Genomic DNA, 15102 nt, shown 5'->3' on the forward strand with positions numbered 1-15102 from the left:
CCAGTCTCATTTGATTAATAGGAAACACCTGTGGTTTCTCAGCAGGCAAACGGTAAAGCGAAAACTAATTAATGGCACGTGTGTTGCGCAACACGGCGCATGCTCCAGGCGGCTCCGGACAGGGCCAGGAAACGCTGGCCTGCTAATGGGGGTCCGCACGTCGGGGCCTGCAAGGGTGCAGGGCGGAGAGAGACGGAACGTCTTCAGTTTCCAAGTCTAGCACGTTTATTTCTGAAAAGCCAGGAAAGCATCTGGTGACATGGCCACAGAGGGAGGGGCAAGCTCGGGCCCCCAGCCAGGCACTGCCCCAAGCGGGCGCAGGGGGCCCGGAGAGGCCAGCCCCAGTGCCTGCCACCGTCGCTCTAGACAGCGGGGACACACCTCCTGTCTGGGTGACCTCCATGGCCGGAGGGGGGGTGGGGGAGGGATGCTGTTGGCTTCCAGGAGCCTCCGTTTCTCCCTGACCTGCGACCTCAGAGGCGGGCTCCCGGGCTGTCCAGAGATGGGGGACCCAGAGTGAGCAGTGCAGACAAGTTCTGGACGGGGGCCCCGAGCCCATCGCAGAGGGTGGTCCCGGCACCTGGGTTTGGCTTCCGGGCCGGACGGCCTCATGTGAGCACAGGGCGTGCCGAGGCTGCAGGTTCTTCCCTTCAGCCTGTATCTCACCAGCTTGCAGGCAGGAAACAGATGAGGCCCTTTTGACCCACAAAACCAGCAAGAGTGCCTGGCCCGCGGCCCGGAGAGCCCTTGCAGGCCTCACGCCAGCGGGGCGGGGCTGGTGGGGGAGCCTGGCAGTGTGGCCCTGCCCCAGGCCTTGCCCTCTGGCCCGCCTCCTTCTACAGGAGAGTTGGGGGTGCTGGAGCCCCGCAAACCTTCCCAGGGAAAAATGCAAACTGAACGTCCTCTCTTCCTCTGCCACAGGGACGTGGGCACGTGGCGCCCCTGCCGACGGAGCAGCAGGCCCCGGCGTGGCCCTCAGCAGTTCCCCACCGGACACGGGTTGCAGCTCCCGCAGCGGCGGGCAGGAGCCACCCCGGGCGCTAGCCTTGGCAGCAGCAGTCGCCGGAAGGAAGCCCGGGCGCTCTTTACAAGCCCGGGGCGCAGTGGGTTCCCGTCCTCCGCAGCTTGGACGTTGGGTGACTGGGCGGCCGGCAGGACCCCGGGAGGACAGTCTCCGCGCGCCCTGTGCTGTGCTCTGCAGGGGCCCAGGGGCCCAGGGACTGCCCGGTGCTCCCACCCAAGCAGCGCCGCGGGCAGGAGGACCGGGTGAAGCCCGGGGGCGCGGCTGGCAGGCGGAGCGGGGCGCAGGGCAGCTGAAGGGCTGCCGGAGCCGCCCTCGGGGACCTGATCGCCTGCAAGGCCGAGAGCCAGAGGAAAGGGCGCGGGCGGCCGGGCTGCCGAGCAGGAGCCCGCCGCCCATGGCGAGCCCGGCGCCCCCCTGCGTCCTCTACGAGGTGGACGACCGCGGCCGCGCGGACCCCGGAGGCGGCCGGGCGGGGGGCGAGGGCGGCGCCGCGCGGGCCCCGGGAGAGGACGGGCCGCCGCGGGGGGAGGCCGCGGGGGCGGGCGCTGCGTCGCCGTCGCCGGCGCAGACACCCTGCAGCCTCCGCGCGTCCCTGTGCTTCAGCTCCGGCGACGACTCTCCGCCGCGCTCTCCCGGCTCGGCGGCTGAGGGCGCAGCGGGGTCCCCGCCCTCGCGGCGCCGCGGCCCGCGGGTGGTGCAGACGCAGCGGGAGGTGGGCAGCGGCGCCGCGTCCCCCGAGGAGGAGCCCGAGGAGCCCGCGCCGGTGCCCCCCGGCGTCGGGGCGGCGCACGGGGAGCCGGACCTGGTGCTCGAGGTGTCGGGCCGCCGGCTGCGGGCGCACAAGGCGGTGCTGGCGGCGCGCAGCGACTACTTCCGCGCGCGCGCGTCCCGGGACGTGCTGCGGGTGCAGGGCGTGAGCCTCGCGGCGCTGCGGCTGCTGCTGGCGGACGCCTACAGCGGGCGCATGGCGGGCGTGCGCCCCGACAACGTGGCCGAGGTGGTGGCCGGCGCGCGCCGCCTGCAGCTCCCGGGCGCCGCGCAGCGCGCCACGGACGCGGTGGCCCCGCAGCTGAGCCTGGCCAACTGCTTCGACGTGCTGAGCGCGGCCCAGCGGCAGCGGCTGAGCGAGCTGCGCGACGCCGCGCTCCGCTTCATGAGCGACCACTACCTGGAGGTGCTGCGCGAGCCCGCCGTCTTCGGGCGCCTGTCGGGCGCCGAGCGCGACCTGCTGCTGCGCCGCCGCCTGCGCGCCGGCCGGGCCTGCCTGCTGGCCGCCGCGCTCGGGCCGGGCGCGGAGCTCGCGGGCAGCCGCCCGCAGAGCCCGTCGGGGGACGCGGACGGCCGCGGGGACCCGGCCGTCTACTGCTACCGCGCGGCGGAGGGCGAGTGGCGCGAGCTGACGCGGCTGCCCGAGGGCGCCCCGGCGCGCGGCTGCGGCCTGTGCGTCCTCTACAACTACCTCTTCGTGGCGGGCGGCCTGGGGCCCGCGGGGCCCGATGGCCGCGCGCGCCCGTCCGACCAGGTCTTCTGCTACAACCCGGCCACGGGCCGCTGGAGCGCGGTGCGGCCGCTGCGCCAGGCGCGCTCGCAGCTGCAGCTGCTGGCCCTGGACGGCCACCTGTACGCCGTGGGCGGCGAGTGCCTGCGGAGCGTGGAGCGCTACGACCCGCGCGCCGACCGCTGGAGCGCCGCGGCCCCCCTCCCGCGGGGCGCCTTCGCCGTGGCGCACGAGGCCGCCGCCTGCCACGGCGCCATCTACGTGTCGGGCGGCTCGCTCTTCCACCGCCTGCTCAAGTACGACCCGCGGCGCGACGAGTGGCAGGAGTGCCCGAGCAGCAGCAGCCGCGAGCGCTCCGCCGCCCTGGTGGCGCTGGGCGGCTCCCTCTACCGCTTCGACCTGCCCGGCGGCCGCGGGGACGCGGGGGGCGCGCCGGCGGGCGACATCCGCGTGCTCCGCTACCACTGCCTCGCCAAGCGCTGGAGCCCGTGCGCCTCGCACCTGCGGCCGCCCGGCGCGCCCGCGGGCCTGCAGCCCTTCCGCTGCGCCGCCCTGGACGGCGCCATCGTCTGCGTGAGCCGCGCGGGCACCTGGCGCTTCCTGCCGGCGCCCGACGGCCCGCCCGGCGGGGAGGCGGGCGCGGGGGGCGCCTTCCACCCGGAGCCGCTCGGAGCCCCGCTGGACGCCCGCGGCCTGCTCGTCCCCTTCGTGCTCAACCTGCCCGAGGAGAAGCAGAGCAGAGGGGACGAGGCCGCCATGTAGGCCGGGCGGGCGGGGCCCGGCGCGGCAGCCCCTGGGCAGCCCGGGGCCGGCGCGCGGCCGAGGTCCCGCGGGGAGGGCAGCGCAGCCGGCAGAGCGCGCTGGGGGCGGGGCGGGGGCCTCGGCGACGGCCGGCGCTGCGGTGAGGCCCGTCCTCACCCTGCGGTCCTTTTTGCTTCGCTGAGGCGAACGGGTCGATGGAGCATGCGCATCAGTGGACGGGCGCCGGGGCCGGGGTGCAGGGGGGGTCCGTGGAATCAAAGGGTGCGGCTTGGAGGTAAGGGGTGGGTCCCAGGGAGCGTGGGGTCCTGGGCGTCTTCGGGTGCACCTGGGAGGTGCAGTGCTCTGGCCAAGCGTGCAGGACCAGGCCAGGGGATGGGCAGCCCCGGGGGCAGAGCCGGCCCCTGCGGTGGGCAGTGTGGCCTGTGCTACCATCCCCGGGGAGGGTCACCGTTTTTTTGGCTCAATGTTTAGATCGCTGCCTATCTGGGAAGGGAGGCTCTTGAAGGCTTTGCCACTTGGCTCAGCCTGGCGCGAGTCTGGGTTCAGCGGGCACAGCGGCCAAGTACTTGCCCTGGTGGCCCTGCCCCCGTGCCAGGTGGTCCTCTCGCTCCCCCCAGCACAGACGCCTCCACCTGAACCGAGTCAGTGTTTTCAAGGGAAGGACAGTGGCACGTTTGTGGGCGCAGGGCCGAGATGCTCTGGGGTGTTGTGCTTGGAGACCCCACGCTAGCCAGGGAGCACGGGATGGGGGGACAGGAGGGAGCATGGCCGGGAGAGAGGGGGCTGCGTCAGAGGCGCCTTCCCAGCTGCTCCGTGCACAGCCACCGCTGCAAGTCAGGCGGGGTGGGAGACGCAGTGGCCCTGGCAGGCTCCAGGCAGCTTCCAGAGGCAAACGCGGGCAGGTCTGGAGCGCACACGGCGCTTAGACAGGCGAGGGGGCATCTGAGGAGGGCGTTTACTTGTACAAACTTTAGAAGAAAACATGGCCAAGGGCGACCAGCAAGTGGACGTAGGAGGTGGCGTCCTGCAGCATATCCGCAGCGAGCCTGCAGGCCTCTCGCCCACGAGGAGCCAGCACCTGGTGGCCTCCCGCGGTGCATACGCAACCCCCGCTGCCTCTCCTGCCAGACAGCGCCTCCTCTGCCCCACCCCACGTCAGGCGGGTTCGCGCTCGGCTGAGCTTTCTGGGAGCTGTTGCTAACAGGGCAAACTGACTCAGATTCCGAATCCAGTCCATCTGCAGGTTGTGCCGGGACGGGCACAGGCTGGAAGTTACTGGAAGCCCGTCGGGGCCGCGCACGCCCCTTCTGCAGGTGCCCTCCCTGGCAGTAAGCGCGTCAGAGCCTGTGACTTGCCCGCTGCCGCCCGCCTCCAGGACCGCCAGCCCGGGAGCAGGGGTGGGGGGTGGGGTGCGTGGTGAGGAGGCAGCTGAAGTGCATGGCGCTCTGTTGAGGGCCTGGTGCTCGCTCTAGGAGGTAGTGTTTATGCACAGCCTTTGGTGTAAGACGGACCAGACCCATGTTCTCCTCCCTCACCTGCCCAGCCCGCAGGACAGTGCCACCGTGGTCTCCGTGGGAGGCACCCCTCAGCCTTCACCAACAGCTCAGCCCAGCCGAGGCCAGCTCGGTGTGCCGCTGACGCTTCGCCCCGGCTGCAGCCGGGGTGCCATCCGGCGCTCCCCTGCGTGGGACCTGCCGTGAGGGCTGCCTGGAGCCTGCGAGCTGAGCTGAGCCGGCCGGACCAGGACGCTGCGTGTTCTGCGTCGCGCGGGAGGGCCAACGCGTCCACGTGGGGCCAGGGCCTGGGCCTGCTCCCAGCCATCAAGCAGGATGGCCCCACGTGAGGCCCTGAGACTGGCCCCGCTGGTGCCCTGCACCCTCTCCGTGTCTGGGGCGCCGCGTTCCAGGGAAGAGGAGGGTGCGGGGGCTGGGGCCAGGCGCGGGCAAGCGTGGCCTGGTGCGTTGGGAGCCGCAGGGAGCACTTGAGACAGGTTCCTTTTCTCCCTTGTTCTGGGTCTGGAACAGCCCAGCCCGGGCTGGTAGACGGGCCTCCCGCGCCTGCCTCCCTCCCCTGGGCAGCGTGGCTGCTGTGGAGATGCTTCTGCCAGGACTTCAGTTCTTACCTGTGTCGGTTTTGCTACAAATACCTGAGTAAGGCTCTCCGTGTCGGCTCTGTTCATTTCCCCTGTCCCCTGCGCAGTCCGGGATGGCGGCGCGGCTGCCTGTGGGCGCTCTCCTGGGGCGTGAGCAACAGCACTCTGGCCTGGTGTGTCCCCCAGAGACGGGCGAGAGGGGTGGGGTGCGAGCCCCGCGCCCCTGCTGTGTCAGGCTGGATCCCGCACCTCAGGCCCCTCGCCCGCCACCGCCACAGAGCAGCTCACGCCAAGGCCGCGCAGCTGCACACCAGCCGTGGAAGCTGTCCCGTCATGCCCTGCAGGCAGTGTGGGAGACCCCTCGTGGGCTCGCAGGTCCCTGGGGTCCCCACCTGCAGTTCTCAGGAAGAGGGGCTCTTCGTGCCCCCAGGGGTGCCCCTTGCCCCGCATCCTGCCCTCATGGGGCCTTGTTCTGGGTGTGACGGTGGCCATGGGAGCCGGGCGGTCTCAGAAGGCAGAGCCCCCATTCCTGGCAGACAGCGCCCCAGCCCAGGCGGGAGCCAAGGCTGCACTGGGCCCCACTGTGATGGGCAGCTGCCCCTGTGTGGTGCGGTCAGGGCAAGGGCCCCTGAGTGTGCACCCTGTTCTGTGGTTGAGGCACCTGAGCTCCCCCACACCGAGGGGGCCAGGGGCGAACACCTCCCTTTCCCCGTGTGACCCCGAGTGCAGGCCCACTCCTCAGCCAAGGGCTTGTCGCCTGCTCTGGACCAGGTACCTTCAAAGTCGGCAGTTGGGGAGCAGGCCCAGGTGTGGGGTGCAGCAGGTCCCGGGCACCTCAGCAGTGTGAGTGCCTTTTGGAGCTGTTCCCAGTGGTGTCACCTGCCTCCCTGGGCTGCTAGAAGAGGACCCCACCCCCGCACTGTGTGCCTGTGCAGACAGGACTCCAGGTGAGGGTGGGGTGAAGGAGGCCTGGGGCACTGGTGGGGGGCAGGTCTGCTCCCATCTTAGGGCCAAGGGAGAAGACGGGGTGGGAGGCTCTTCATGCCCCCAGGGGTGCCCCCTGGGCAGTCCCTGGTGGGGCTTCGGTGCAGAGGGCTGGACCACCCCCTCCCTCTCCCCTCCCCCCTCCAGGCCTGTGGGCCTTCCAGTCCACCCGATGGCCTGCGGGCCTGCACCCCACAACAGGGGTGGGGCTGAGACACATGGAGAGTCAGATCTGAATCCACTTGGCTTTCTGCAATTCCGTGTTAGCCTTTCCTGAGCACAATCCCGAAGCGTGAGGGCTGCCTGACCGGTGGGGGCGGGCGGGGCCTGCAAGGAGCCCTCCTGCTCGGCACCCGCTGTGACTCCAGCTTCAGCCCTGGCTTGGCCTCATGATGGCGCCGCGTCCTGGGCTGCCCAAGCCGGTCTGGGCGGGTGGTGTGTTTCCACGGGATTTCTGCTCACTCGGGTCACTCCTCTTGGATCCTCTGGGTGCGGCCACTTGCTCAGTCTGGCTGGTCACAGCCACCCCCCCCACCCCAGGACCGGGACAGAAGTGCCATTGTCTGGGCCCCAGGGTGACTGTGGGAACTGGGGCTGCGCCAGGGACGCAGGCACCGGCTCTTCTCCCCGCCCCCCGCCCCATGGGGGGAGGGCTGTCCAGCTGCAGCGGTGGGAGGGCAGAGGCAGGGTGGCCAGCAGCACTGCTAGCTCCGACGTCTCCTAACAACAGACGGCCTTCACATGGCCGCCCTGTTCGTCCCTGAGGCCGGGGCAGCTGGGCGACCTGGGCTGCTCCAGGGCTCCTGTGGCCGTGGAGCGGTGGCCGCCTCCGTCCCAGGCACCCTCTGCCTCCAGCCCAGATGCCCTCTGAACGTGGGGGGCCAAGCAGTCCCTCTGCCCGGGGCGTGGTGGCCAGGAAAGTGCTGACCAGGCCCTGTGCGCTCTCCCTGACCAGCACGTCTCCCCAGGACTAGGCTTCTCCTGGGAACCAGGCCCAATGGTTCTGGACACCTCAGGCCTGGACTTCCCTCCGTGGCCCCTGGAAGCAGCCCCCGGCCAGGAGCCCGAGGCCCAGCAGGCGACCTTCAGATCCAGGCTCTCCGCTCCCCAGGCCAGGCCGACCTCGGGCTGTTTATCAGCCTCCGGGCCTGGCAGAGGCTCCTGCGGGATCCCCTGGTGGGGGGCGAGGCCCCGAGACCCCTTCCCGGGAGCTGATCCCGCTGACACACACCAGGGCCGCCGCCCCACACCAGGCTCCCTGCCCCGCACCCGCGCTCTCTGTCCGCACCCCCACCTCTCTGCACCCCTGCTGGGCGCCCCCAACCCGTGTCCCCCCCCTGCCCCAACTGCTACCGTCCCGTGCCAGCACCACCCCGCCCACGCCCGAGGAGGGCGCCCTGGAGTCCGCAGGCCTTTGTGGGCTCTCACAAGCGAAAACCAGGGAAACCAGACAGGAAATAAAACGCAGCATTGAAATAAACGAAGAAACAGAGTAGGGGTGGGGGTTCTGGTTTGAGGCCCAGTGGAAGGTACTGGGGGGCTGCAGCTGTGAAAGTGGGTGAGGAGGTGGCCCCGCAGCACAGGCGCTGGGTGCTCGGCTGCCCCTGAGCTCACAGGCGGGTCCGGCCGTCCACGCCCCGGCCGCACTGGGGTGGGCTCTGGAGCCTCAGGTCTCGCGGGGCCCTGGCCTCTGTGGGTCCCCCAGCTGGGCGGGGCGAGCCCAGCATCCTCAGGTTTTCCTGCAGGACCCGGGGTGCGGTCTGGGCCCCCCGGCAGGCCTGCTGCTCTGGAAGGCTCTTGGGGCCCCCTGCACCCTGCGCGGACTCGGGGTCTGGGGCGGGCGGCGCCTGTCTGGGCAGGGTCCCTGGGCTCCTGGCCACCAGCTGGTGCCAAGCGGCCTCCCCTCTGGGAGGGAGCTGGACCCAGAGAGGGGCTGTCACCCAGGCCCCTCCAGGGCCCTCGGGACACCGCCCTGGCCCCCGGGGCCTCCCCTGGCCCATGGGGAGGTGCTCTGGGGACGACCCCAGTGGGGCTCCCCGGGCTGGCCCTGCCCCTTCCAGGGTGCCAGGCCCTGCCCCCTCTCGCCTTCCTGCCCTCTCTGGCCTCGGAGCCCTCCAGCCAGGACCTGTGCACCTGTGCACCTGCACCCGGTGCAGCCGCCCCGCGGCCCGTCGTCCCTGGGGCCATCCCTGGGTTGGCTGGGAGTGGGCCCCAGGCTCCCCGGGTGGTCTCGGGCTCCCCAAGTGGTCTCCGCCTCCTCAGGTGGACAGGTCCTCCTGGGGAGAGACGCCTGAGGCTGGAGGCCCGTCCAGCTCGTCGGCAGCACTGTCCTGGGTGTGGCCGTGGCCCACGCTCCGTGAGGGCAGGACCCTCACACGAGGACACCCTCATGCTCACTGGCACCCACTCATGCACATGCTCATACCCACACCAGGAGGGACAGGGTTGCCCAGGGGCCCTGCGTGCTGGCCTGTCCCCCCACCCCCCACTGCCCTGTTACCTTCATGACCCTCTTGGCCACTGGCCAGCGAGGCCTGTTTAGGCTCCTGCTTCGCCTCACAAAGGTCGGACAAAGGTTTTGGGGCCTTCTGGGAATGCCACTGGCTCCAGGGCACACAACAGAGCATGGGGCCACGTAGCTCTGGGCGGTGGGGCTATGGGCTCGGTCAGAACGGGGCTGCCGGTGACCAGGGTCCGGCTTCCGTGAGGCTTGTGGAGGGACGTGCGGTCACTTCCTGGGTCCTCTGGCCTGGATGTCCTCCTCTGACAAGACCTGGGCCCTTGGGCTGCAGCCTGCTCCCCTCTCCAGGCCCGTCCACCCCAGTGACACTAACACCATCCCCACGGCCCGGGAGGCCGGGTGCAGCCAGGGCACAGCTGGGGGTTGGGGGAGCTGGGTGTTGGGGAGCTGGGGACTCAGAGAGCTGGGGCTTGGGGGATCTAGGGGCGAGAAATCTGGGGGCCAGGGGAAGACCTGGTCCTGTCTTCCCCCAGGATGAGACCCTTTACAGCCCTGTGCCCTCGGGCCCTGTCTCCCCCATGCCTCAGGCGTGGTCTAGCACCTGTCCCTGGGGAAGTCACCACCCATCCCTGGTGCCCCTGCCCCAGGCCTGCCCCCTGGGGCTCAGGCTCAGATTGACAGGAGGGTCCCATGGGGGCACCATCCAGCACAGGCCTCGAGCTGGCCTGGTCTGCTCTCCTGGGACCAGCAGCCCCCTCCTGCCTGAGACCGAGGCCCCTGAGAGCTGGAACAGGCTGCATTCAGACCCGGGCCCCCCCGGACGCCCTTCCAGGACTGCGTGGGCTAGAATCGGGTGCCGCCTCAGGACCCAGGGCTCCTTCCTGCTCACAAGATCTGGTTGTCCTGCCTGGGGCTTGCTCATGGTGGCCATGGGCCAGGGCCACGTTGGAGGGCAAGTCCATGCCTTCTGTCTGCCCCATGTCCTTTCTGTCCTCCGCCCCCTGCCGTCGCTGATACAAGCCAGGATGGAACTTGCTGGTGCCGGCCCCGGATCCGAGTCTCAGTGGCTGCTGGTCCCCTTCCATGCCGTGCCTCTGTGCCTGGCACGGCCCCGGGACCCAAGTCACAGCGTCTTGGGATTCAAGCAGGATCCCCTAATCCGGCACTCGATTCACGGCCAGGCCGCCAAGGCCGGGCGTGGACGGCGTCCCAGGGCGCCCGCAACTTCAGCAACAGATTAGCTGCACGAGGAGCGGCGCGCCCTGACCCCTGGCGCTGGCTCAGCCCTGCTGCCTCGTGATGCAGCAGTGACATTGTGTAGAGAGCCCGTCGGTGGAGGGCGAGTCTGTAAATAGCCTCCCATAAACAGGGGCGATGACAGCATGCTGCATGCCAGGCACTTGCACGCGTGACCAGCCCCCACAGCCCCAGGGCCAAAGGCGCAGCAGGTGGTGAGGCTGGATCTCGGCTCCCCCCCGAGCCGGGGCCCATGTGGGACCCTTGGGCGAAGCTGCGTCTGCCTCTGACCTCTGAGCCGGGCAGTGGGGCAGCTGCCGACCTTCACACGCGGGCCTCAGCCAGCTGCGGGCTCCCCACCTACCTGCACGGGGAGGGGGCCATGGCCAGGACCCGGGGTTCCCAGAGCATGGGGTGTGGAGGCCGAGAGCTGTGAACGCTGAGGATCGCCAGACGCCAGGCACCGGATGGAGAACCAGAGTCGGCATGTCCCTGGCCTCCAGCGCCAAAGGCCACGGGCGCCCCCAGCTGGCCTCCATGCCCAGCTTGCTTGCTGGGGGAGACTGCTCAGATTTGCCCTCTGGACAGGCCCCTGGTCCAGGTGGGACGCGAGAAGGAGCATGTGAGGGGCACCGCTGCCAGGCCAGCTGCTCTGGCGAGATGGTGGACGGCAGCTCAGAAGGGAATTTCCCAGGGGCCCTCTGGTCTGCGCTGCAGCCACTGGGAAAGGCAGGAGGCAGAGGGCAGCTCTGGGCACTGCCGTCGGGGTGGCACTTGCCTGCCCAGCGGGGGGCCAGTGTGGGGGCACAGGGCGTGAGGCTGGGGCACGCGGCAGCTGCAGACCAAGCGGGAGAAGGGATAGAGCTCAGGGACGTGGGAGCAGTTACCACCAAGGGCTTCCTGGGGACGGCTTCGGACTCCCCCAGATATGAGGTGCAGGATGTGGCGGGACCTCCCTCTGGGGCGATGGCTGTGTGTGTCCGGGCCCTCTAGGACAGCAGGGGCCGCAGTCGGGCCGGGCCTTGGGGCTGGGCTCCCAGCACCTAGGGCTGCACTGGCTCTGCCGTGGGGCAGACTCTGGTGGGGGAGGGCGCCCCGGTTGCAGCAGTGGAACACTGACACGAGCCCCAGGTTTCTGGGGTACACTGCAGTTGGCTGCTCCTGCCGCTCCCGGTCGGGACCTGCCCCTCCCCCGCGGGGTCAAGACACAACGGGGGTAGCCTGGTGCCAGGAGCGGCCCTGTGCCCTGGCCCCTCGCTCTTTCCAGAGCCCTCTCTGACCTCAATTGGCCATGGTTGGAGCCCGGATGCCCCTTTGGGACCCACAGACCTACTGACCAGCCCTTGGAATTGGGTTTTGATCACGTGTGATCAGAGAAGCCCAGTGGGCGCAGAGGAAAAGCTTGGGGGTTCACTTCCAAGCCCACGGCGGGGCTTGCTGCAAGCTCCAGGACCCGCAGTTGTGCGAGGCCACCAGGTGACCGAGGGAGGCCAGAGACTGGGGCAGGCTTCCCACAGCCCTGGACTAGATGAGGGTGGGTGCCCCCAGGCCCTGGAGGGGCCTGACCTGGGTGTGGGGCCGGCTGGGGTGCCTGCCCCTGCTGACGTCCATAAGATAGAAGGTCAGCCTATGGGAATGTAGGGGGCCAGAGCCAGGGGCGCCTTCAGGGGCCTGAGCAGAAGCCCGCAGAGGTGAGGTGGGGCCTCTGCCCGTGTCTGTAAATCCCATCATGCCCCCACCTGGTCAGTGGCAGGGGGCAGGGTGCTTAGGCCCTCAGGCAGTGTCCCCTCCAGTGTCTGTAGCAAACTGAAAGCACAGAGGTCATCACGTGTGTCCTGGGGTGGGGGGCACAAGACCTCAAGGCCTGGTCCGGCCAGGGGCCAGCCTCAGGCGCCTGTGGGCTGTGGCGGGGCCAGGACAGGTGGCTGCCGGCCAGGCGTGCCAGCCATGTTATTTATACTTGGACACATGCTGTGCCGGGCCAGGCACCTGGCCTGGAGTGCCACTGCCGCTGTGGTAATAGCTATAAATAAGGCCCGGTTCCTGCTCAGTCAGCCAGGAGCAGCCCCTGGAGCCCAAGGGTGACGAGGTGAAGGCAAACCTGACTCCATGGGAGCCCCGGGCTGAGGCCACACTCCCTCCGCTCCAGAACCCCCTGCTCCCCGCGGGTGGGAGCTCCTGCTGCCCCGCCTCCCAGACCCTGCCAGGTGCCAGCAGGGCGGTGGCCTCCTCGGCCAGTGGCTGCAGGTCTCCCCACCCCCCCCAGCAGAGCCTGGTCCTGAGCCTCCCCTCAACTTCCCTCCCACAGACGTCAGGCCTGATTTACGATGCCCCCACAAGCTGGGGGTGGACGCCTTGTCCATAAATAGCGCGGCCAGCAGGCGAGCTGGCCTGAACGCAGCTGCAGCTGGTGCCCTCACTGCCGCCTCTGCTCTGCGGTAGGCCCCGGGTCGGGCTCTGCCCTGGGTTGATGGGCTTCGGAGGGAGGGGGCTGGCCAGGCAGGGCTGGTGGCACTGAGCTCCTGCTGGGCTGACCGGGCCAGGGACGCGGGCCAGGACACCGGCAGATGCAGAGAGCCCGCGAGCCCTTGGGCCTGAGCCGCTCCGGCCGGACGGTGTCCCAGCCGCCACGTTCTCCGTTCCCGCAGCCCTGCCTTTGCTGTTAGAATATTCCAGAACCTGCTGGAGGATTTGCATCTCTCATTTCTGGGTTTGAAGTGTTTCCTGAAGGTCCCTGACTCAGGGGCGGGAGGCGTGACTTTCGCTGGGATCCAGGCCGCTGTGGGGTCAGGCCAGAGAGTGGGCGGCAGTGGGGTCTTTCCTGGGCGAGACCAGTCACCCTGCGGGGGCTGGGGGGGCGCCTCTGCTCCCCATTCCCACAGCGACATCGTCTCAGACTTGTTTCCTTGCTGGCTTTTTGGAGTATCCGGCCCCCGTAGTCCTCAAGTTGCCCCTCTGACAGCCTGACCCGCTGTGGCGCCACTGGCCCGGGCTGGACGCGAGCCTGCTGGGTGGGGGCAGCGAGCCCAGGAGACCCCACCCGCAGCTGGGCCTGAGCCGGCAGCTGGCCAGGGACAGTGCTGCTCTCGGGGGAACCGGGCGAAGGAGAGTCCGATGGAGCAGTAGCGTCTCCTGCCACTGCCGCTCTGTCGCGGGCTCTCTGCATCTGCCGGTGTCCTGGCCCGCGTCCCTGGCCCGGTCAGCCCAGCAGGAGCTCAGTGCCAGGCCGGGGAGAGGCGGCCGGTCTCTGGCTCTCCCTCCGAGCCCCACTCTGAGCCGACTGCTCGCTGTGTCACCGACGACGCTGTCACGGGTGCGTCTGCTCCCGGTCTCTTTGGGGAAACGTTGGCGCCGGTGAGAGGGAGCTGGGCCGAAGCCACCCAGGGCCCAGCTGCTCTGGGTCCAGCCAGCAGCTGCGGGTGGCCATCCAGACCCCCGGCCCGTCTGCATGGCCACCGCAGCTTCTATATGAAATGGACTAAATGCTTTGTGCTTTGCGTGACGCGTGTCACGAGCCAGAATTCTTGCTGGCATGGAAGCCGGGGCTGAGCTGTCACGGATGTGCGGCGGTCCCGGTGGGGGCCGGGTCCCCGGCTGCGGGCTTGGGGCGCCTTGGTGTCACCTGTCCTCCCGAGCATGTCCCGTGAGGACAGTGGGCTGGGGGCTGAGTCAGCGGGGGTCCCTGTTCCTGGGCGAGGGGTTTTGTCAACCAGGACAGAATGACACACACTTGTGTGTGCAAATCTGACCACACCTGTGGGGAAAACCCACGTGTACGTGCAAAGCTGGCCACACTCTGTCCCGGGAAAGTCCCGTTGCAGAGGCGAGACCCTGGTCCCGGGGTGGCCGCAGCCAAGGGCGGCCTGCACGGGCGTCTTGGGGAAGCCGGGCTTTGCCCTGCGGCTGCCGGGTCGCCTCCAGGTGACAGGCCCTGCTGAGGACGGCCGTGGCTCTGCTGCTGAGACGGGAGCGGCCCCGGACACCGCTTGGAGGTGACGTCCCTGGACAGGAGTGCAGGCTGGGTTCCTCGGCGAGGGCCAGCCCCTCCTGGTGGGCGGGGCCCTGCGCGGGGCTGGAGCAGAGCTGGTGCTGGCACCAAGCATGTGGACGCACTCGGGGCTTCAAGATGGCCTGTCGCCGGCCGCCGCTCAGTCTTGCGCCCTCGCCCTGGCAGGCGCAGCACCTGGGCCCATGTGTGCTCGTCTGCACTGCTACCCCAGGTCTCGGGGTTCCAGGGCTTTTCGGGGCAGTGGCTGTGGGCGGGGCCTTCACGGCCTCCTCCAGGGGAAGACCCCTGGGGCGGCGCGGGCTCTAGGCCCTGTCTCTGCAGAGCAGCAGGCGAGGGGCAGGGTGTGCCAGGGAGGCTGGTCCCAGCACAGAGCTGGCTGCCGGGGACCAGAGTGGGCCCCAGTGGGACAGGACAGAGGGTAGCCAAGGCCACGGTGATGCGGGCCAGAGTCCAGCCCCTTGCTGTCGACGGGAGCCCTTTGCTCTTGAGTGTGGGTGGGTGACAGTCGTGACGGTGGGTACTGGTTTTATCTACAGCTGTGTCTCTGCCGGACCCCCAGTGGGCCCGTGATTCTTAGCAGACATGTCGAGATGAGCCTTTTGGCGAGGTCTGGAGGCCCAGGTCTGGAGCCCAGTGACTGCTGTGCTGGTCCTTCCCAAGCCCTCCTTGTCTGTGTCCCCGCCCAGGACTGTGTCCCCGCCCAGGGGACTGTGTCCCCTCCCTGTCTCTGCCCCGCCAGGGTTCTGGTGAATGAGGGAATCTGACCGCGAGGACAGGATGGCTGTGGCTGTGTATTTGTGGGGCTTGCTGACTCCGGGGCCTGGTGGGCGGTGAGGGGCATGTCTCGCACAGCCCTGGCTGCCCTGTGTTCCTCCCAGCGCCTCCCTGAAGGCCGTGCAGGTTCTCTAGCCCAGGCACAGCTGGCCAGGCCTGGAGGAGCTCCCTCATGCCTTTGGGACATTTATGGTGGGGCTTTAGGGGTGCTGTCTTCATTAGGGCATTTTGGGGATAGCCCGGTCACCCAGCAGGTTAGCAT

The 15102-nt window shown here is 69.5% G+C and overlaps 1 protein-coding gene across 1 annotated transcript; it reads left to right on the forward strand.

Annotated features, from left to right (window-relative positions):
• Positions 1–1418: 1418 nt before the first annotated feature.
• KBTBD11 (kelch repeat and BTB domain containing 11) lies at positions 1419–3284 on the forward strand. The gene has a single exon (XM_037526735.1). It carries the CDS (start codon positions 1419–1421, stop codon positions 3282–3284), a length of 1866 nt encoding a protein of 621 aa, XP_037382632.1.
• The last annotated feature ends 11818 nt before the right edge of the window (positions 3285–15102 follow it).

The sequence above is a fragment of the Talpa occidentalis genome, unplaced genomic scaffold (assembly GCF_014898055.3).
Source record: "Talpa occidentalis isolate TD23 unplaced genomic scaffold, MPIMG_talOcc4v2.1 talOcc4.4, whole genome shotgun sequence".
NCBI lineage: Eukaryota > Metazoa > Chordata > Mammalia > Eulipotyphla > Talpidae > Talpa > Talpa occidentalis.